We start from the raw sequence: 22,714 nt of genomic DNA, 5'->3' as shown, positions 1-22,714 counted from the left end.
ACACAGCCCTCACCCAGGCTGGGGAAGGACATACCTTCCACAGTGTTGGAGATGACACTGATGGCGCTCCCCACCCTCTTCTCGAGGCCTGGCCCATCTTGGTTGCCCATAGTGAGGTGGTTGTGGTCTGATTTCTCTGTCTCATTGGTTGGGTTGAACTAGAAGGAGAGGAAGCCACAGGGGACGAATGCAGAGCACTGCAGGTTATTTAATGCACTTAAAGACAGAGCAGGCAGAAAAGGGCATGGTCTGGAGAGACCTTGGGGTGCAACATGGGAACTACAGAGGGGCTGCAGAAAGGCTCGTAGGACCCGACCCACAACAAGCTGGGCACAAGCCCGTCCCTCCACCAGGGTTTATTGGGGTGGACACCCTCAAGGGATGGCAGAGACAGAGCCGAGCACGTACATTGATCACCGTAGCAGACCGCTCCAGCACGACCTTGGGGACCACTTGCCCGTTGCAGTCCTTTGCCTTGTCCTGGTCACTGTTCAGGTCCGAGTCGCGCTCCTTTTCGGCCACGCTGCTGGGCAGGGAACCGCTGCTGGACCGCCGGTCCTGCAACTGCAGCAACCCACGTCCCCATCACCCGCGTGTCCGCAGCCATCGGGAGCTTCCTGCAATGGCTGCAGGGCACCAGGCTAAGGAGGGGGTGAACTGAGCCCCAGGACCGTCCTGGGCAAGACTTTGTGACCCCAAAATCTGCTGCTGCAGGACTTGGGCAGCAAATTCAGATCCTCACAAGCAACAATGAGGGATAGTAATTTGTGGTAGATAAACAGAAATTTGAGGACTTTCCTTTCCACTTGCACACCCCACCGTACTAAGCTCTCCGCACAGCAGTATTAGATCTGTTCAAATTTGGTCAGGATGAATAATTCATAAGGACAAAACTATGCAAACCTTCTAATTTCTGTCTTGCAGGAAACTTTAATCTTTAAAACATGTTTTCATCCCAAATAGGAAAGAAGCAAAATCTTCAAGGCTCTTGCTGAAATGCGATGTCCAAGATTTTTGGACTTGCACTGAATTCGTGAATGTTTGGGTCAAAATTTAAATTTTTTTTTCCAAATGTTGTTTTATTAGGTTTTCATTTGCACATGCAATCTTTTTTTTTTGGGGGGGGTTTTGTTGTTGTTGTTGTTGTTTTGTTTTGGTGTTGTGTTTTTTTTTGTTTCCAACAGCGGTATTAATATTTGAAGTTTACTACACCCTCCGGTAGCACTAAGGATGCCACAGTGGAGTGGGAACCTCTCTGTTCCCACTGCACATTGCTGAGATGCAACACACATTCCACGCTCGTTCGCTGATCCATTAAATGGATCCGAGCGCCCATTTCTTGTAGGCGCTTTGCCCTCACTCTTAGCCTTATTCCCTCTGTCTTCTCCATTTCCCTAGGTGACAATAAAGGAGTATCATCACTTAATAAAGCCGTTGGGCAACTCACTGGTTAATTTGCTCAGGGAACCGGCCACAGCACCAGCTTTATGCCCAGCCCTGGAGTCTCCATCCCTCGGGCAGGGCTTGCTTAGACCCATCCTGCAAACGGCAGCAGCCAGATAAGAGCAAGCCACTTCCTCGGAGGATGTTGTGGCTCAGCACAGATAAGCAATGAGAGATAGAGGCTCTAGAGAGAGGAAAACATTGTTTTGTGTCTCTCTCTACATGCAAAGAAGCTGGTCTTTTGCCCAGACTAACACTTAGATTTGCAGGGATGTCCCCTGCGGACGTTGCTGACATAGACCAAAATGATGATTAGAGATGGAAAATGGCTGGGCTGCAGTATCAGACATCACAGAAGCTTTTGCCCATGTTTTTATAGCCCTATCGTGCTGAAAAGAGACTCCCAAGGACCGGAAAGGGGCTAAGGTAACACCCCGGGGCCGCAGTGGAGCAAACGTCTCTTGTCTAGACCGTGCTTTTGCCAATAAAGGTTGGACCAGATGATCCTTGAGGTCCCTTCCAACCTGGTATTCATAGGATCACAGAATGGTTTGGGTTGGAAGGGACCTCTAAAGGTCATCTAGTCCAGCCCCCCTGCCGTGGGCAGGGACATCTTCAACTAGGTCAGGTTGCTCAGAGCCCCGTCCAACCTGACCTGGAATGTTTCCAGGGATGGGGCATCCACCACCTCTCTGGGCAACCTGGGCCAGTGATTCACCACCCTCAGCGTAAAAAATTTCTTCCTTATATCTAGTCTAAATCTCCCCTCTTTTAGCTTAAAACCATTCCCCCTTGTCCTGTCGCAACAGGCCCTGCTAAAAAGTCTGTCCCCATCTTTTTTATCAGCCCCCTTTAAGTACTGACAGGCTGCAATAAGGTCTCCCCAAAGCCTTCTCTTCTCCAGGCTGAACAACCCCAGCTCTCTCAGCCTTTCTCCATAGCAGAGCTGTTCCAGCCCCCTGATCATTTTTGTGACCCTCCTCTGGACCCGCTCCAACAGGTCCGTGTGTGTCCACGCTGCTTGTGATGCAGCCCAGGATACGACTGGCCTTCTGGGCTGCGAGCACCTATTGCCGGCTCATGTCCAGCTTTTCATCCACCAGTACCCCCAAGTCCTTCTCGGCAGGGCTGCTCTCCATCCCTTCATCCCCCAGCCTGTATTGATACCGGGGGTTGCCCCGACCCAGGTGCAGGACCTTGCACTTGGCCTTGTTAAACCTCATGAGGTTCACAGGGGCCCACTTCTCCAGCTTGTCCAGGTCCCTCTGGATGGCATCCCGTCCCTCTGGCGTGTCGACCGCACCACTCAGCTTGGTGTCATCTGCAAACTTGCTGAGGATATTCTATGATTCTATGAAATGGGTGAAAATCAGGCAGCTTCAGAGACCACCCGTTTTGACGCCAGCTCATTTGACTGCAAACTCTCTGCAGCATCAGGCATGCCTACCTGCTCGTGTGCTGGGGGACAGCAGTGAGGCCAGACCCTGAGAGCTGTGCCTCAGCTCCTGCAAGGACACCAGGAATTCCCTGGGCGAGACACAGGGTCTCTCGAACCCTCTCTTCTGTTTCCAGTCTTGGCCAAAAGCAAATGGTTTGCTAATGCATTTAGCTTTGCTGCAACTGCCCTGTCTTCCTTGAGTGCTTCTTTTGTACCCTGATCATAATCTGCCTGTGCAGGCTCTCTGCCAGGTTTCCTGCTCTTGATGCGTTCCAGTAAGATATATTGTTAGTTCTGTTGCCTTTTATGCCTTGTTTCTCACCTCCTCCTTTCAAGCAATACCGCACCTCTGTGCTGCACCTCTCTGCTGCCTCCCAGTGCTCCCTGTGCTGGATTTTGGATGCAGAAATTACATTTTTTCAGCCTTTTTTGCTCCCCACCCAGGATACTATCTCAACTTTTTGATTCAGCTGTGACCCCCCAAATAGTTACTCAATTATTATCTGTGTTTACTATGGACCAAATGGGGCTTATTTTTGGATTTTACATAAATAAAGGCACCACCCCCCTTGTCGCTGCCTCCCCTTTTCTCCCCCTGTTCCTAAGGTCCCTCATTTTGGCCTCCACATTTTCCACCAACCATCTTTTCTTGCTCCTCCTGATGCTTCTTCAGCTGCTCCATGAGCTGCTGAAATTCCTCCTCCTTCTGCTGCTCCTCCAGCATCGTGGCGTCGTTTTGTTCTGCGTAAGCCATGGCCACCACTGCGAGGATGAGGTTGATGAGGTAGAAGGAACCAAGAAATATAACCACCACGAAGAAGATCATGTATGTTTTCCCTGCTGCACGCAGTGTCTGTGGAAAGAGGAGGCACGGGCTGTCACACCACCTTGGCACGATATCGGTTTGGCAACGCTTCCCATGAAAGGTCTTGCACCAGGGCACCCTCCCATTTGTGGTAGGAGTACAGTATTTTGCTCCCGTCTTCCCCAAGGGCTGGTCATTGCCCAGTTGACCTTCCTGCAGTCCATGGCACTGGGTTAGGACTTGTGTGAAACAGCCAGAAGTCTCGGCAAACCCAGCCACGCTGCTCTGTGCTGTCTGGTAGCCCAAGGGCTGCAAGCATGTATGGAGACGGGACCAATATTTCATCAGAGACTTGCTTTGCTGTGACAGGGGCTGATGTCTCTCAGCCCCCAACTTCTCAGGTCTCACCCTCGGGCCAAGAGTGGTCCTTTTCTAACTCCGGATCTGGGCATAATCATTTCCAGAGGACACGTGTAGCCTTTAGACGTAGGCTTGCTTTTATCTAAACAATCTCTGGACCCAGGGTCAGCTGGGATTTTATGGTGTCTGCAACTTCTCCCTAGAGGATGACTCTGGAGGGGACAAGTGACCTAGCTTATCCCTCTTACCCTCTCCCTTAGCTCAAGCCAGAGATGTACTAGATACTCTTATAAATCCCTGATTTCCATGATACAGCTGACAGCACTGCTGAAGCACACCTGGGCTTTGCCCTGGAAAATACACTGCACTGCTCAGGTTGGGGAACTGGATGGGACCATGCTTCACTTCTGCTGATCCTGGTTAGATCCATAAACCACAGGACAAGGTCCCACAAGTTTCCAGTCAAGTGGCTTTTTACCTGTCCTAGACCGGGGGCAGCATCGAAACGAGAGGAGCATTTGCACAAGGATAAAAATTTGGTGCCTACCAGCTGGAAGAGGTTCTCCCAGAAGTCCTGCGTCATGAGGCGGAAGAGGGCCAGGAAAGCCCAGCTGAAGGTGTCGTAGCTGGTGTAGCCGTAGTTCGGGTTCCTCCCCGCCTTCATGCACTGGTACCCTTCAGGGCATTTCCTACCAAAGGAGCCGTGGGGGCAGCTGGCATCAGCCCCCGGTGCTGCCCCTCCTGCACCCGCAGCGCAACACTCCACCCCTGGAGGCACTGAGATGCTTCAGCAGACCCCTCCCGCCCAAGCTGATACAGTCGGGATGCCCGGACTGATACCACCTTCCCCAAAGCTGATACAGTCAGCATGCCTGGACCGATACCCCCTCCAAGCTGATACAGTCGGGATTCCTGCACCATTCACCTGCGGAGCCACGTTCCCAGCCCCGATCCTGTCCCATCCCAAGCATCAGCGGTCCCACAGGCTGCGCTGGCTGCTTTGTGCCCTCCCGGGGAGCCAGAGGGGACCTCAGCCGCCAGCATGAGCTGCACTCACCCAGCATCGCTGCTGTTCCCACAGAGCAGGGCGTCAAGCGCTCCCTCCAGAAAGTAGAAATTGGCTTTGCAGTTGGGGAAAGAGCAAGACATAAAAAAAAAAAAACAAACACAAACATTGATTTTCTAATTCTTGGCAGCTCCTCGCTGTCAGGGAAATTCCCTGAATCCCAGCACTGAGCACTGGGTTGTCTCCTCTCTGCTGACCTTGCTATTTGCATTGAACTACTTGGCAGTAGCTCAGAGAGCTCATGGCATTGTTTCACCGACCCAACTAGGTGGCTCCCAAGCCTATAAAGAGTTCTGGAAACAGCCAGGTTGGCCAGGGTCAGGCCTCCTGGGAAGGTAGGTTAACATGTGGTCAAAGGACCAGGGCTGGTCTGTTTTGCTGGGAGAACGTACAAAATAGTAGGGCATTCCCCGGGAGCACCGAGCATGGGGGACTGCAGGGGTCCCAAAAAAGCCTGGGGAAACTGTCTGCTACTGCTCCATGGCTATTGCCTTCCTCCCGCAGCCCCCACCTGGTGGGGAAACCCCCGCTGCTCACAGACCAGGGGTCCTTAAAGCTCCTCCTGACAGCTTGAGCACAGACCCAGAGCCACAGGAGCTGCCAAGCAGTGCCACCACAGGTCACCTGCCCCAAGGGACGCCTAGATCAGCACCTGGAGACACCCACCCCAGGACATGGCAGAGGGCAGCTGGACCCCATCCTGGGCATCACCTAGCACAGCCCTTCCCGGAGCCACACAGGGATTTATGGAACTTCCTCAAAGCATCCCCAGCTCTGCCTGGCTTCTTGCCACCAGGCTTTTATTTAACCTATGTGGGCTCATGGAGGAGATGTCCCGCTTGTGAAACTGCAGGCGATATGTTTTTGGTCTGCCTCCAATAGCTGTTAACCTGAACGCACAGCCGCAGGGTGCTGTTGCTATTTGCACTGCACTCATTAGATCCTATATATTGAATTTGCACCCCTACCAAGAAGCCTTCCTGTAATTAATGCCAGAGCTACTTGTACAGTTGGGCAAAGCAGCTCAGCCGAGACGTAACCCAACCTTCTGCTGAGCTCTGCTGAGTGCCCTAAATGAGACGTGAAACATCCCTGTGGAGCATCCTGCCACTGTGCAGCTCTGCCAGGCAGATTTTCTGAGTTTTTCACATTTTCATGGAGTTTAAAAACCCCAAACCAAAGAACAAACAAAAAACCCACTGCTCTTTTTTGGGCCAAACTTGTTTCAAAGAAGTGGTAGGAAAGTAGCAAACTTGGAGACCTGTCCGAGGACCTGTGCTTGACCCCACCTCTCCCTCCTGTTGGCTGTCGCGGTGTTGCATGCTTGCATGCAATGCTCACTGGGTGCAGCAGTACTTGGGGAAGGACCCAGCTATGACACAGCAGTGAAAGTGGGTGAGAAATGTCATTCCTGCATCCTTCCCTCTGGTTTTCCACCCAAAGTCCCATCTGCTCCTGGAGGGTTTGGTCTCCCTGCTGTGACCAGCCAGATGGAGCAGCTGTTCATCAATGCCCACCCCGATGGGGAGATCGTGCCCTCACTAGCGAGCGGGAGAGACGGAGACGTTGGTTTGTCCAGGCCTTCCCATGGTGAAACCTTTCTGGAGGAGTTTAGCTTGCCCAGGTGGACTGCATTTTCCCTGGCAAGGAGGATTTGATCCCATCTGTCTATCCTGTGAGTATGCACAACCCCTGTTTCACCCACCGGCCACATCTCCCTGCAAAGCACCTTGGCAGGAAGATCCATGCGAGCAAACCATCTTGGTCTGACACAGAGGAAGAGCGAGGAGCAAACCAGGGTGATGGGTCAATGGAGAAGGGGATGCACAAGCGTGTACCTTCATCGTTGATGTAAGCCTCGAAATCAAAGGTGTTGTTGCTGGTGAAGTTGCCGGCGAAGTCGCTGGCGATGCCGTCGGTGAAGTTGCTGTAGAGCGTTGTGTTGGCTAACGTGTCGTTGTCCAGTCCCAAGTCCCCCAGCAGGGTGTCATTGAGGGGGGGCCACCGCACGCACTTCTGCCGGAGGTTCCCCATGAAGAGCTGGAGACCAACTAGGGCGAACACGCTCAGGCAGAAGACGGTGAGGATCATGACATCCGAGAGCTTCTTCACCGACTGGATCAGAGCCCCAACGATCGTCTTCAGCCCTAGGGGGGAGGCATCACTACTGAGCTAATCGCTCGTTTGCTAATTGTGGAGAACGTGCTATGGTGTTCCCAAAAGGTGCTGGATCTGGTGGGGACATGTGGTATCACCAAGTTCACCCCATGTGCTCAGACCCCCAGCTCTGTGCCCCATGTTGCATCCCAGCTGCCCCTCTGTCCCCACACGTTGCTGGGCAGCACAAACCCTTCCCCCAAAACTGTCACCCTTGGACCAGTGCCAGCCAAGCCTCCCCATGCCAACCTTAACCTGGGTATCACAAGCCAAGGCCCACCCCAGCCTGGCAGCCATCAATTCCTTTTGGCTTTATGTTTTCCCCAAATGCCACAACCTGGCCTTTTTTGGCCCAAGCCACTAGAGTAGACCACTTTGCTGTGGCACATGGAAAAGCTATTTGCCAGCCCGGCTGGAAGACGCTGAGCACTGCTTTCAGCTCCAGAAAAGCCTCCCTGGTCCATCACCCCCACGTGCTGCTGTCCCGTGGGTGGTCGGGAGCCCAGCTGGACCCTTCAGCCTGGAGAAACCCCAGCGCGTCCTAGTGAAGGTGACGAAGCGACATCTGCATTAATCCCTCATTAATTAATGAGGGATTAACTCATCTCTCCCCTCCAGCATCACCATTTCCTTCGCAGAGGATGCTTGCCCACAGATCCTCGTTGGGCTTTTGACATGGAGGGTGTTGTTCCCATCACCCGAGGTCTACATAGATGATGGGTGATGCCAGGACATCGTGATGTTGATCTTAAAAGCAGCTCTGAGCACTGAGCTTTCTCATGTGGAGGCAATTCTCCAAAGACGCATGATTTTTAGCCCTGTCATCATGCCAGTTCCCCTCCTCCCCAAACTATTTAGGTAAAACCCCTGTTCTCCAAGGGCTTGTCTATGTTGGGAAACTGCTGAGGACAGCCGTTCTAAAACAGCTTATTTTTGCAACTGCTATTTCTGCAGAGCCTTTTGGGGGGATGCAATTCCAGAAAGAAGCAGCAGCTTACGTTTTGCTACATGCAATTTTTAGGCTGTTTGATTGAGGCAAAAAACATTCAAACATGAACCCTAAAGATCTGGAAACTGCAGGGACACAAGAATTTATTCACCACAAGAAATTATCATTTTCAGTTCAATCTCACGCTTCTTCAAGGGGTGGGACCTATCTTTTTGTTGAGCTTGCACTAGGTGGTACCAAAGCAGGGTATTGAAATGGCATAAAATTTGGGAAAGAGCCATCAGAGATATTTGATAGCGTGCTCCTAACACCGCAGGCTGGATGTTTGGGGTGATGTTAAACACTCGCCATGTGGCTCTTGTACTAATACCCATTAAATATCTTAACCCTAGCACCAGAGCAGTCAGCAGTGGGGACAAAACTGAGTTTATGGCTCCAAGGACCAAGCAAAGCGTATCGGTTAATCGAGCCCCTAAACACAACATGAGCACAAGCCCACTTAAGGCGTCTCCAAGGAGCCCTAAAAACACCACATCTGGCTTATCAGGGGCTTTCCCTGGCCAAACAACCGAGCGAGCACAGCTAATTTCAAGATGTAAAATCAGCAGGACCTGACCCAAAAGCTGAATTAAGTGGAAAATTATTTGTAAGTACTGAATACCTTATTTCCTCTGTTTTTTCTTAGAGCTGTCAAAAGAACAAGGAATTGCTGTGAACTGTGGGAAAACCTGAGGGAAAGGGAAGATATGGAGAGGAGACCCCTTCTTTAAGTCCCACCTGGTATCACGGTGATGGTTTTCAAGGCACGGAGGACACGGAAGGTCCTGAGAGCAGAGATGTTCCCCAGGTCCACAAACTCGGTAATGTAGCTGCAGGACGGGAGAGGAAAGGTCTTCAAGGGCTCTGCCAGGCACCCCCCGCCCTGTTTCTCAGTCCTCCTCCCCAGGGTCCCCCCCCTGGTTGCAGTGGCCAGACCTCCTGTCCTCCTCCCGTCCCACCAAACTCACGCCATGGAGATGACCATGAAGTCCAGCCAATTCCACGGGTCACGCAGGAATGTGAAGCTGTCGATGCAGAAGCCTCTCGACAGTATCTTGATGAGGGACTCGAAGGTGTATATCCCAGTGAAGGTGTATCTGAAATGGGAACAGTGACTCAGGGGATCCTCACCCGGGTCCAAGGGCCAGCTCAGGATGAGGTTTTGTCCACCCCTGCCAGTGTGACCATCTTGGGGACCTGAGTTTGACAGCTCACGGTCACAGGCTGCTGGGTTCTTGGGGTGCTTCAGCACTGGGGGAGGTTTTCACCTCACCTCGTAAGGGAATTTGGGACATCTTGAGGTACCAATCCCTTTGGTGACTATTCTACAACACCTCTGATCCCTGCTGATGTCCCAACACCACCACGCTCTCCGTAAAACCCTGCCGAGACCTGATTGTGCAGAACCACAGCAGAAAATACTGGCTTTTCCCCTTCTCAACTGGGGCTGGTCGTCCATGCTCCTTGGACTGGTGGATCTGCTCAGCCTCTCCAGACTATCACTGTTGACCCAACCCAACCTGCTCTGCAGTCGTCCCCTGTCGCAGGGACCCCACCAGATTTTGGGCAGCTCTGAAGTGCTCCCAGTCTTTGCAATTCCTAATGCAGAATGTGGACATCCCTTCTGAGATCAAGAGGGTCACCAACATCTCCCAATGACACCTCTCCTCCTCTGAAGGGTGCCTGGATCCCAACACCCCTCTTTCAGCCTTGGTCCTGTCCCTCCTGAGGATGGCCAAGCTGGGATGGCCCCCATGGCTGGGGGAGGTTGCGGGAGGCAGGGACTTACTCCACGTTCTTGGACCACGCCGGGGGGTTGCTCAGCGTCATAAACACGCAGTTGGTTAAAATCGTGATCATGATGAACATGCTGAATAATTTAAAACCTGGTCAAGGAGAAATGCTGTGGCTGTTGCCTAGATTCCCTCCTTCACAAGGTTATGAAGCCAAGCACCCCTACTCCTCTTGCCCTGGCTCCCACCTTGGTCCCATGCCCTGACCTGCTCCTCCTGCTGCTCTCTCCCGGCTCAGTCCTGTGCTCACACTTTCCCCTTAGTCCCCCTGCTTCCATGCATGGTCCTGGCCCCTGCCCTCCCTTTCTGCTCCCCTCCCCATCTCTGTGGTGCTGGCTCTGCCTCCCTTCTTGTCCTCTGAGCTCTTTCCTCTCCATCACCCCAGGATACAGCTTTCCCCACTCGTCTGATCCCTCTGCCACAAACACTCCCTCTTTTTCTTCCTACCTCCTGGCCTCCAACCCCCACCAACTCCCACCAGAGCTGGGATCACTTCCCGCTCATCCTAGTGCCCCTCTTGCTCCTGGGGTCCTTTCCTGTCTTTCCATCTCTGCTTGTCTCACACCAAAAGCCCCGGCACTGCCCAAGTTGCCTCCTTCCCTGTACCCCAACGTCCTGGTTCCTCGGCCTTCCCTCTCCCAAAGCATCCTTTGAGCTCCCCAATTCACCCACTTACCAGGTGGGACAGGATCCCCTGACCTGCAAACATTTTCCTTCCTTTCCAAGTCTCTCCAGACCTCAGAGACCTTGAACCTCTTCCTAGGAAGCTCCACCACTTAGGTTTCTTCCCTTCTCCAACAAAACTGATTCCTCCCTTCTCCAGCCAAGACTGAACTCTTGGTGCCACCAAAGTGCCCAAAGCCTTCAATCACCCACTCCTTGGGAAGGGACCAAAACACTGGGATGGCTGGGCAGTGGATCCTGGCCACGGTGGTGGCCAGCCCAGGAGATTTGCTCACCACACCATCATGAACCACTTCTCTCAGCCCTCTCCCAGGGCTGTTTGCACTCTGAGCATCAGGGTTTGACCTGGCAATGGAGCAGCATCACAGAGGGCAAGGATATGAATGGATAAGCACTTTGATGGCTCCTCTGCGGATGGGGTGGAAGGGCCCCAGCAGGTAGAGGGCAGGAGTCGCCGAGAAGCGGAAGATGGACTTCCCTTTGTTGAGGACTATGAATGTCTGTGGAGAAAAGAGAGAAGGGAGATGGGTTAGCCCTTCTGCACACCCCCGAAACACCCAAGGATCAAGTGCTGCCATTAGAGGTGAGACCTCTATGTGTGCTTTGGATCTCCAAAGGCTCAGGACTTTGCCAGGGAACAGATGCTCTGCTTTGGAGGAGAAGCAACCACAGCAGTCTGGGGCTGTGGATCACCAAGACGGGCTCAGGTGAGACCCTGGGGCATGGTGGAAAGAAGAGGAGGTCCATGCTTTGGTCTTTTTCTTGGGACTTAGATCTAATGCCAAATCTGCCCATGGGCTAAGCTCTGCCCCTCACCTTCTTATCCTTGTAGAAAGGGTCCAGGTCCTCCAGGGGGGTCCCGATGAGCTCCAGCGGTGGGTCACCGTAGATGAGGGGCAGGTTCTTGCCGGCTTCCAGGTCGCTGCTGGGCTTGATCTCCTCTTCCTCGGGCAGCTCCACTTGCTGCTGCTTTACCTTGAGCGCCTCTGCCTCGGCAATGCGCTGCTCGATGGCAGCCAGCGAGGCGGGGGTGAAGGGGCGGAGGTTCTCGGGACCCGGAATGTGCGGCAGGTCGGCCATCCTCTCATTCTGCTCCTGGGATGCCTGCGCCCAGCCTGCTGGGGAGAGGAGGGCTGAGAAGGCAATGCCAGCTGGTGCCATTTTGGGGCATTTTTGCTCAGCCCTTGAAGCCAGGTGATGGCAGGATCTTCATGTTTTTTGCAAACAGGTTTATTGCAGAAATATTGAACTTGCAAGGAAGATTATTATGTATGGATCGCTTGCAGACGGCGCACCCCATGTGCTCCTTCTCCTCCCAGACCCCCATTCAGCCTCCAATCAAAAAGCGCCATCGGGTTGAGCACCATATGAGCTGAGCAGTTGGTGTCCCTGGCACCAGCTGGCTGTTGTCAGAGGTGCAATTTCACAACCTAGACAGGGTTGTTCAACAAAACACCTTCAACATCAGCGGCACCGCTCCAGCTCTCTCCCCTTTGCAATATGCTGCAAGGCATCGGCAGCTTTCCTCCTGCACCCTGTGCAAGCAACGTGTGGTGCTCAAAGCAAGAAGTTCCTCATCCAGAGGAGCTCAGTCCTGTAGGGTCAGTGGCCATTACACAGCACCCGTCCGTAGGAAACATGAGTAACCTGCAGTGCCGGATGGCTCTGCTCCTGAAAGGAAGGGGTTAAAGTCTTATCTTGAGCCAAAAAGCAAGGCAATAATGGCACTTTCTAATGTTACAGAGATCAGGATGACTCCCCAGACAGGAGTAGGATGGGCCATTTGGGAGATAAGGGGGGCTCCACTGAGCAGCAGAACAACAAAAAGGGTTGGAGAGAGCAAAGTGGGGACGAGATGAGTGGCTGCACCCGGAGGAACAGGCTGCCATGCCCTGAGCAAGGCCGAAACACCTGGCAAAGGCTTCCTAGACACCAGAAAGGTTCTTGCTTTGAGTCACTTTGCCTTGGCTTCGCCTCGATATCTGTTCGACCCATAAACACCAGCTTGTGTCAGAAATGAGCCCAATATACCACAACACTCGATCCCGCTTTGCAGGGATACTGGGATGGATGCACCTCTGTGCCTCACCCTCCCCAAAACGAGCATCCCACTGGCAAGCAGCGACTCCTCCATGCACCAAAACTTTATGTGATGCTGCTGAGCACCTGCCCCTGAAAAAGCTTTAGGATCAATACTCCTCACAGCCCCAGCCCTGCCATGCTGAGAGCTGGAAACCTTCAGCCCTTTGTAATTAAGGAGAACTGGACATTTATAGCCCTGATGGGAAGAGAGACTCTGGGTGCATAATGGTATCGCCACGTTCCTATGGTGATTATAAAACCAAGTGATAAAAGCAATGGCAAAGGGAGGTATTGATTTTGAGCAGCGCAGGATAACTGCATTTTAGAAACCACCACGCTCCCTTGCTATCGCTGCTGAATTGAATCTCGGTCTGCAAAATGGATTTTCTTCTGCCAAGGGCAGGCAATCACCACAGCAGCACAGCGTTGTGGGGGTATTACTGCTCACCCCCCATCTCTCCAGCCCCAGGGATGAAGCAGGGACTGGCCTCCAGCTGCAACATCTCTTGGGCAGAGATCACCTTCATCACAGTGTTTGAACAGCCCTTTCGTGGCTCCAGCACCAGGGCTTTGATGCACGTTCAAAATGCAGCTGGTAGAGGGATGGGAGCAACTTGCTGCCTTTTGGAACAGGGCAACCTTTAAATAAATCAAGCTGCAAGAGCACCAATTTTTGTATTTAAACCTGTTTTAGAAGAGGGAGAGTTTTGCCCCTGCTGAACAGGGTTATCCAATAGGACAAACTGAGTCACATCACTGCAAAGTGGAGTCTGGCACTGCCTATAACCCAGCTTGTGGCCAAAACCGCTGCAAAATAGAGAGCCTGGAGCCGCTACCCCAGAGGGGCACAGCCCCATCTCACCCAGGCCCGCTGGACCCCGAAGGTGGGACCTCATCAAAGCAAGCAAAAAGGGAATTTTTGCCACCAGGCGTTTCTGCGAGGGGACGGTGCCCACGGCAGTGGGTCAGCAGGGTACCTCTGTTGCTTCTTCTCATCCAGACTTATTCTGAAGTTACACCCATTTCACACTCCGCTTGCACAGCTCTGGAAACCTGCCCTTTGCATTCCCTTGATACCAGTGGCCTCCAAGCTCAAGCCAAAAGCACAGGGCTGCGTCTGGCTCTGTCGCCCCGAGTCCCACTGGGGATGCACTGATGCATGTGGGCAGGACCCACAGCAGCCATGGCGGGACCAACCCACCCCATCTCCTGGGGACTCCGAGGACTCACAGGAGCTTGTTGGCCTAGGCAGCCTCAATTTCCCTGGAAACAAGGTCTTGCAGAGCTGTTAGGGCAAGCCTGCGTTACGGGCCATGCCAGGGCTCTGTAGGGCTCCAGCCCCTTCAGCAGCACACTGCTCTCCAAGGCTTCGGTGCATGGGGTGCTGCATGGTCCACGTCTTCCCTGGAGCCTCCCGCTGGGTGCTGCCCCTTCCAAACCCCCAGCAGCACCCTGTCCCCACTCGCTGCGCCCTGTCCCCCCTCGCTGTGCCCAGCCTGCGGTCGGCAGCGGAGGTGGCTGTGCCTCCAGCTGCCACCAGCGATCACTGCAGGAGTCAAGTTTCTGCAGCCCCATGACTCTGCTCATTCCCCCCCCAGCAGGAGCAAGCACAGGAGGGGAGCTCGAGCGAGCAGCACCAGCTTTGCTTTCGGACCGTGTCTCCTCTTCCTCCCACTGGGCTGAAGCCATCGTGCCGTGCTATGCTGATCCGGCTGCCGATGGAGCAGCCCCTGGCAGCACCAGGCGTGGGGCTTGCAGCCACAGGGGGGAGATGCTGGGGGTTGGCAGCACTGCCCAAGGCTAAGCAGGGGGTCCTCAAAGGGGATGCTGCCCTGGGCATGGAAATGCTTTTTGGGGTCTTTTGCAGCATCTGGTCCTGCTCTGACCCCTTCGTGGCCATCCAGAGATAGTGGGATGACCCCAGGGAGCAGGATCAGGACTTAAGCCTATGTCCGGCTCCCGCACACTACAGCCCTGGAGCCATCAGCATCTCTGGTTGATTGCTGCTTCCCAAAAGAGAAGGAGCCAAGAGCCAAACGCAGGCTCTGCGGGGGGCTCAGCTCAGCACCCCTCTCTCCTCCAGTGAGCCCAGTTCCCACACCAGTGGGCGTGGGAGACACAGCGTGGGGTAGACAGCCAGGTCCCACCACCCCAAGTGAAGCAGCTCATCCTGGGACCAGCCACCACCAGCCGCTGGGACGGGGTGAACAGCCCCTCTGCTCCCGGCCTGGCACATCCTGGCACATTTATAGCAGCTGCTATAAATAACCAAGATCAAACTCTTTGCCCCTCCGATAGGTAAAAGCAGTCCGGGCGCAGCAACAGGTGCTGCCCCAGGCACGAATCACCCCCGTGGTCCCACAGGGCTCAGCCCCAGCTCTCCCAAGGACCTGGGTCCCCCCAGAGTCCCTTATTAAAGGCAGACTCTTGCCCCATCGACTTTCCTGCTAAGAACTCGGTCACTTAAAATGTCTCTACAAAGCTCTGATCTGCTATTTATTGCCGCCTTAAATTTTTGACTCCCAGCTAAGCTGGATAACTCCTTTTTACTGTGACACACTGCCCATATCTGATACCTTGGCATGCCGCGGATGAGCATCTCACCCCCCAGTTCAGCATCAGCATTTACCAGCAGGCAACCGGGAACGGCTCCCTGCTCAGGAGTGCGTGGCCTTCACTTTGATAGAAATTCAGTTTCCACTGATATTTTTGCTACTCTGAGACCACACAAATGAATCAGCCTCCAAAAGTGGAGGAGTGGTTTGGAAGCTACCAGCGATGCCACGTCATAGGTTCTGTATAATCAGGACAGACAGAAGGGTGACAGGGTCCTGTCTGAGACTGCTTGGAGAGCCACCCCATCCAGAATTGGCACTTCGTCCCTGCACAGAAAATAGCCTCCTGAAGGCTGAGGAAGAGGGAGAAGGACTTTCTTGGCTGCTGTGTGCGGACATATGTCTGTGGGGGACACAGGGTGGCCGGGGGCCTCCCCCCATCCTGCTGACCCACGCAGGTACTGGGCTCAGCCCATCACACAGGCTCCAGGGCTCTGCTCCTCCCTTCCCAGGACATTGCTCTGGGAGAGCATCTGCAAAGCCAGAGTCCCACAGCCTGGTAAGCCCAGAGAGATGCACTTATTCCCCCACCATACTCAGGGCTGGGTTAACAAAGACAGGTACAACTGGGGTGTCTCAAGTGAAGCCATGCTGCTCCTGAGAGATCACAGCTCTACAGATACCCAGGAGACAGCAGTGGGACCCCTGAGTATCTGCAGTGTTGAAGCAAGACCATCAAACATATCTTGAGGAGCTGCCCTTACCCATCTACAAACTTGCCCTCAAGATTCACCCTCTTAACAGGGAGACACTCTGGAAAGACCCCAGAAGAGGCTGATAGGAACACAAGTCCAAGACAGAAAACAACCTGAAAGGTCATCAGCAAGCGTAAATCAGCTTCACTCACCAAGAAACAGCAGAGCCAGGTGATGCTCAGCCAAGTGCTTGCGGTGCACAGCACAGGGGACTCCCTGCAGCAGGGATTAGTGTGGAAACAAGGAGCTCACGCACCAAAGCTAGCAAGTGGCCAGCACCAGGAGAACCGGTGCCAGGGAGCCCAGACCTGGCCCACATGCCCATAGCTACAAGAAATTAATGCTGGCAGAGATAAGCCAGCTCAAGAGCTCTGGAAACCAGACCCTGTTATGCACACAACCCAAACCCATCACAGCACACAAAAAGCACAGTCCTGCAGCACCCCCTCCCTACCACCCGCACCCCAAACCCTCCTGGGACGCACCACTTCCAACCCAACCAGCACCTAGAGGCTGACTGCACACAGGACAGCCCAACCCTCTCCGTCCCTCGCTTATTTATCCCCATGAGGACACACAGGGTGGGGCAGGATGGTGCAACGGGGACCAGCTGGGACCGCAGGGTTTGGGGATGAGTCACAGCTCAGTGATGGGTTCTCAGTCACATGCATCCCAAGTGCTGCTGCAAACAGCATCCATCCTCCACGCTCCAGGTCCCCGTGGCAGCCGTCTCGCTCGCCCAGGAGGACCCCCGGGGCCGCGCCATGGGTCTCGCTCTCCCAACCCTGCTGCGTGCCCCATGAAGCCCCCCATAGCAGGTCCTCTCTCCCCCCCTGCACACGTTAAATAGGTTTTAAGAAAACAAAACCACATGGGCTAGGAGACCTGCTGCCAGGAGAACATGTATTTGGTTCAATCCCAGCCCAAGGGCACGGACGCTCGGTGCAGTCAGGACAGCATTTATATGTCCACGGAGGACAGGGAGTTTTATGGGGATGATTAAATACCAGAGTCCTTATCCCCTCTGCATTTCCCACCTCTACACACCCGACCGCTTGGCCCCAGTGGTGGGACCATGGGGGAAAGGAGAAGGAGCAGGGCCAAATCCTGCCACCGCACCTGGCGGGGCAGAGGGACCCCAAACAGCTCCAAACCCCGCTGGATGCAGGCTGCGACGCGGGAGGCAATGTCAGCCCCGTGCTGCGGCGGCGGTGCCATCCGCTGCTGTGGGTTTTGTTTGAGCTTCAGGATATTTGTGCCTTTTTTTTGGTAATGCCTGAGTGCACGTGGTGACACGGTGCTTTGTTGTAAAGTCTGATGGCTGTAGAAAAAAAACCCTTCTGATATGGTCCTAGGGATGTCACAGCTTGAAAAAGTCCTACAGGGTGTATATTTCCTACTGTATTTTCCCCAAGTTTTGGAAAAAAAGTGGGGAAATTGAAAAAATCTAATGTGAATTTTTTTTTTTTCTGTCCACAAATAGCACAGGGGGTGGAGAGATTTGCTTTAAGTCACGCACATGGGTGATTTAACGGCGTGCTGAGCAGGGCCTGGAGCTGCATTAGCGTTTTCGAGATTATATGAGTTTCCAGCAGTTACCAGGATAAACACCCTTCAGTTGTGCCAGACAAAATTAGCCATTTTATAAACACATTTATGTCCCTTTCTGTAACATGATAATGTGCTATTTAAGAGTCTGATATTTACTGTCCCCAGATACATTGCCGTCCCTTAATGCTTTGCTGTAACTACATTACCAAGACTATCTGGAGAGATATGTGAAGTCTCCAAAATTTTCTTCTGCAAACAAATGCCTCTTCCAACACTGCCGTGGGATGCTGGAACTCCACCACCGCCGCGGTTCTGAGCCCACCATAAACTTGCTGTGTCTTTAGGCTGCCCTTTTTTAAAGGGAGATGGTGCTAAGTTTTCAGGAAAAGAAAATAACACCAGTAAAAAAATTGAGAGAGTCACCCCAATCCTTTTCCCACTCTATTTTCAAATAGCGGTGGGCTCGGAAGACTTAGAGAGCGAGAAAAAAATTAATTCTTCATTTTCCAGCATTATCCTTTGAATTCCTGTTTTCTTTAAGTGCTCGGCTGGGAAATGCCGTGGGCTGTGTGGCTCGAACACCAGCCTCTCCCCCACCAAGCCCGGCGAGCACCACTGGCTCCTGTTAGTGACACATCCCCCCGTGCTGACTCCTGTCACCACCGTGGTTTTTTACCCTCCTCTTGGTGTATTTTGTTTCTTTGCCTGAAGCGTGGCCCAAGCCAACTGCACCGGCAGGAATGCGAGATGCTTCCAAGCAGCACCCGTCATCCCGGGGATCCGGGTGAAGCTATGCTGCCTGCAGTTTGCCTGATGCCGAGCAAAAGGGAGGGTCTGTTGAAAGCCCTTGGAAAACAGTGCCAGAGCAAGCCCAGCACTGGTGGATGCCTTTCCCCAGCCAGACCAGGGGGACTGAGATGCTGCAGCAAGTTCATGTTCTTCAGGTGCCATCATGGTCCCCCAGGTTGGTCCAGACCAGCCAAGGACACTCTAAAGCAGCAACAGCGGTGCCGGTATAGCTGCCTGGGCCAAATATAAAAGCGTATACTTGATTTTAAGCACCAGCTGAGGTCTTTGCTGAATGAGTTCACTGCTGTGGGAATGATGCTGTTCTGCTGCTTTCTGCCTGTTGGACACTGCCTTTCTCGGGCAGACCAAGAGGAGGTCTCCAAATACTCTCCAGCCCCTTTCCCGGCAGCAGCCAACCCACCCCCTGCCTTGCGATGCACAGTGGGACGAGGACACCCGTGAGCTGAGGGCTATGCCAGCGCTCGGGGGATTTTCACAGAGGAGAAGGACGTGATGCATAATCCTGTGTTTCACGGCACGTGGCAGCAGCACCTTCAGCGGGGCCCCAGCCGCGATGGGTGCTCTGCATGTGCCAGACAAGGTGCTGCTCCCTTCCCCAGCTCCTTGCAAAGACACAGCCAAGCCTGTGTCATCCCTGGCTTCTTTTGGAGAGCCAAATCCTTAATGCTGAACATGCTGACGGGGCACCAGCCTCCCCCTGGGACATAAACCACTAACCCCCGAAAAATACGTGCCCTGCAGAGGTGCCTCCACTCCTGCAACTGGCATCAAAAGTGGCATGGAAATTAATTTCATACAATTCACCGATTGTTATTGACCTGAATTTACTCGAATGCCAGCACTGCAATGCCTGTTTGCCTGCAGCCCTACCAAGGGTACCTCGATGTGCTTGAAGGCGGGGGTGGCATACATAGGCTGGAAGCTGTGAAGTCCTCAGATACTCTCCTGGGCCACAGATGGAAATAGGAGGTTGCAACACCCAGCAGCAACGCGCTAACCCCCTCCTGCCTGGAGCCAGGGGATGCAGCGGGGGGTACCACCCCGTCCCCGCTGCCTTTCCCTCCCACTGCCCCTACTGACCCCTGGGAGGGGATTGCTGGAAAGGGGACGCCGGGGCAGATGGCTGCTTGGGTTTATTTTGGGGGGGGGTTGACTGCGGTGGAGGCTCGGGCAGGCGGGGAAGGGTTAAAGCGGGGACCCTGCACTTGCCCAGTGCCCACTGCCTGCACTCGGATGTCATCCAACGCTCCCGCTCCTCCCTGCCAGCAGCTCTCATGTCAGGCTTGGAAAAGATCTGAGCGGTGCTGTGAAGGCAGCGAGGGGACAACGTGGGGGAAGGGAGGGCGGCGTGGGGCCATAACGACCTGCTACCCCCCACGGGGTCCTGCAGACTCAGGGGGGCATGGGGGGCAGTCATGCAGCCACCTCCGAGGGATGCTAGGAGGGACACGGCCCCACCGGCTCCCATAGGGATCACCAGTGAGCAGTGCTGGGAGCAGGTCCCAGACCTGATGCTCCCGCGGGATTTGCAATATCTGGTCCCTGCAGCATCCTGGGGCTGGAGGATGCCCATTTTCCCAGGCTCTGTACCCCGATACCCCGTACCAGACACCATGCAAACCAGGACCAACACGGGGCACCTGCAGCCATCACAGCCCTCCCCATGCCCATCTCCGGGCACTGAGCCCCACACCTTGGCTCTTGCCCTCCAGCTCCTGAGGGATCTCATTCAAATCCACTCGGATCTGGACAAGGGGGACTCGAAGATGAGATGTTCACAAGGGCTGTATAAATAACCAAGGAGGGAGGCAGCTGGACAGACAGACAGGCACAGAGGCTGAGCACCCTTCCCGGCATCTCCGGAGCTATAGCTGGGAGCTTTGCCCTCATAACTCCCCAAAGCATCCACCACATTCTCCCCCTTCCTCCCCTCCATATAAATGACCTCATTAGACCAACCTGCTGAACACAGAAAGGATGCTGGGCGGCTCGTAATTACCTGCTGTCGCTTACTCTTCTACCCCCAAATCCAGCAAGTTTCCCTGAGTGAAGATGGAGCTGCCTGAACAGCTCCACGGGGCCCTTTTGCCCTGAATGATGGTCACCGGACCCTTATGCACACACCGGAAAATAGAAAATGCTATTTAAATATTAGCACAGCTAAGTCAAGGCAGGACTCTGTGTTCTTTAAGCAGTTCCTGTAAATATGCCCTTCTCCCCCTGAACCGTTATAACGTCAGGCATTTTCCTAGCAAGGACTAGAGGAGGCAGCTCCAGCGCTCACAGCGTCCATCGATCAGCTACATGTGCAGGATCTCCCCTATATAACAGGACCGGTTGGGGTGTCTTGCTGTCCCCAGGGTTTTATGGAATTGTTGCCCCTCGTCGATAGCCGCTGTTAAATCTTTTGCAGTGCCTTTTGCTCACTGCATGCCCAGGCTGATCCCTCGCATCGCGATCAGCAGCGGTGTGGGCAGGGGAGGAAATGCTTGTGCTTATCTGCAGACTTCACCCTGCAACTCAGCACCGGCTCCGGGGAGCGAGAAAGCAGCAATGCAGGATCTGGCCAAGAGGGCTGGCTGCTGTTGTGAGGGATGGGGGGACCAGGGTGGCCGATTTTCTCTGGATAGACCCTGAAATGGCACTGGGGGTGCACAGTGGTCCCTGCACGTGCAGCGAGTGATGGGAGCTTTGCACAGCCCCGTGCACCCAGGGCAGGCAGAGTCCCGTCGCCAGGTCAGAGATGTGTGTGGGGATTCAGCACCCAAAAAAATGAGCCAAATCCCACCCTGGCGCTGCCTGTTGCTCCGCTGCCCATGGAGGGATCCAAGCCCTGAACCCCACATTGGGCTCACCCTGCCTCCCCGGCACCCCAAAGCTGTTGGCTGTGTGTGCGCACCCTGCAGCCCCTGCGTGTGGAGGGAGGAATGACGGCCTCCCACCTCTGTGTTCCCCCTGTCACCGCTGTTTCGGCATGGCAGAGGGGTCCCACCTCCTCCCCCCCTCTCCATGGGGGTCCCTCTCCGCTCCCCCACGGGGGACAGGGGCTCTGTGGGGACAGGTGCCTTCCCGAAAGGAGACACTGCGAAGCACCCCGCAGACCTTTCCTGCAACCTTGGCTTGGCCAAGCCGAGGTTTATATTTAGATCTCCAGGAGGAGAAGCCAGGAGAAAGGCGACTTGTGACTTTTAAGCCCTGCCTGTAGCTCCCTTCCTCTGGGTGGGAAGGTGGCTCAGAAACCGGTTGCCCGTCACATCCCCCGCCGTCCCCTCTCATCTTGGTGGCAGGTCCGTGGCCACCGAGGGTCTGGTGGCTGCTGGCACCCTCGTCCCCGTGCCCTGCCTGCACCTTTGCGGGCACTTTCACCCCCCGTCCCGGGCTGTTTTCCATGCAGGGGGGTCCGGCGGGTGCCTATAGCCCTAAACACCCCCCCAGCCACCGCGGGGGCTGTCCTGCTCCCATCCACCTCCGGTGCTTGGACAGCGAAGCCCCTGGCATTGCTTGCACCGCTCCGGGCACAGCGAGAATGACAAGCCTGGGGACATCCAAGACCCCGTAGACCCTGCCCGCTGGCCTGGCATCAGCCCAGGGCTGAACCCAGTACTTACTGTTGGGTGGAGAGAGCAAAATCCCAAGGAGAGACCTTTTAGGGCCAGAATTTCCCTCTCCTTCGACTCCTGGAGGCTTTGGCTCAGCGAATGCCTGTTGGCAGAGCAGCTGCTGCTGCTGTCAGATGGTCATGAGTGAAACCTGAGGACATGCGGGGTCCTTCAGGTAGCCTCGGCCCCGTCTCAGCTGTGGCATTCGTCCCCCGCCGCGCCAATCATGGGGCTGGCGGCGCCTGCAACCCCCGTGGCTGCATCGCCCAGCGCTCCTGGGGTCCTGCGTGCATGGCCCCCCCTGCACCGCAGCCACCCCAGCCATGCCCCGAGCCGGGGACGCTGGCCACCCAGGGCAGTCACGGTGGTGGAGCAGGGTGTCCCAGATGTTGAGGTGGCTTCGGGCTGGCTTTGGCACCAAATGGGACGTGGGGAGGTGGAGGGGAGGTGGGAAGGGACCCTAGCCAGCACCTCCCCGTCTATCTCTCGCAGAAGTGACATGCAATTGGAAAGAGCGGCGGGACAACTGTGAGGGTGGGGGGGGGGAGTCTGTGCCAACCCCACTGCCAATGTCGTCTCCGAGCCGGTGGCTCTTTGGGAGTGTTATTCCCGTCGTGCAGCACCCAGC

The 22,714-nt window shown here is 54.6% G+C and overlaps 1 protein-coding gene across 1 annotated transcript in view; it reads right to left on the bottom strand.

Moving 5' to 3' along the window:
* Window positions 1-22,196, bottom strand: part of SCN4A (sodium voltage-gated channel alpha subunit 4) — a 44,883-nt gene extending 22,687 nt beyond the window's left edge. Inside the window, exons 1-12 of the mRNA XM_076356581.1 lie at window positions 22,096-22,196; window positions 11,551-11,852; window positions 11,116-11,234; window positions 10,047-10,136; window positions 9,226-9,354; window positions 8,996-9,087; window positions 6,951-7,259; window positions 5,104-5,167; window positions 4,594-4,735; window positions 3,522-3,734; window positions 409-564; window positions 35-158 (exon numbers count right to left, since the gene is read on the bottom strand). Of these exons, the coding sequence (XP_076212696.1) occupies window positions 35-158; window positions 409-564; window positions 3,522-3,734; window positions 4,594-4,735; window positions 5,104-5,167; window positions 6,951-7,259; window positions 8,996-9,087; window positions 9,226-9,354; window positions 10,047-10,136; window positions 11,116-11,234; window positions 11,551-11,814 (1,702 nt within the window). The 5' untranslated portion in view covers window positions 11,815-11,852; window positions 22,096-22,196. The remainder of the gene's footprint in view (window positions 1-34; window positions 159-408; window positions 565-3,521; window positions 3,735-4,593; window positions 4,736-5,103; window positions 5,168-6,950; window positions 7,260-8,995; window positions 9,088-9,225; window positions 9,355-10,046; window positions 10,137-11,115; window positions 11,235-11,550; window positions 11,853-22,095) is intronic.
* Between the last annotated feature and the right edge of the window lie 518 nt (window positions 22,197-22,714).

The sequence above is a fragment of the Aptenodytes patagonicus genome, chromosome 20, assembly GCF_965638725.1.
Source record: "Aptenodytes patagonicus chromosome 20, bAptPat1.pri.cur, whole genome shotgun sequence".
NCBI lineage: Eukaryota > Metazoa > Chordata > Aves > Sphenisciformes > Spheniscidae > Aptenodytes > Aptenodytes patagonicus.
Note: the sequence above shows the minus strand (reverse complement) of the source record. Positions and strands in the feature narration are given on the sequence as shown.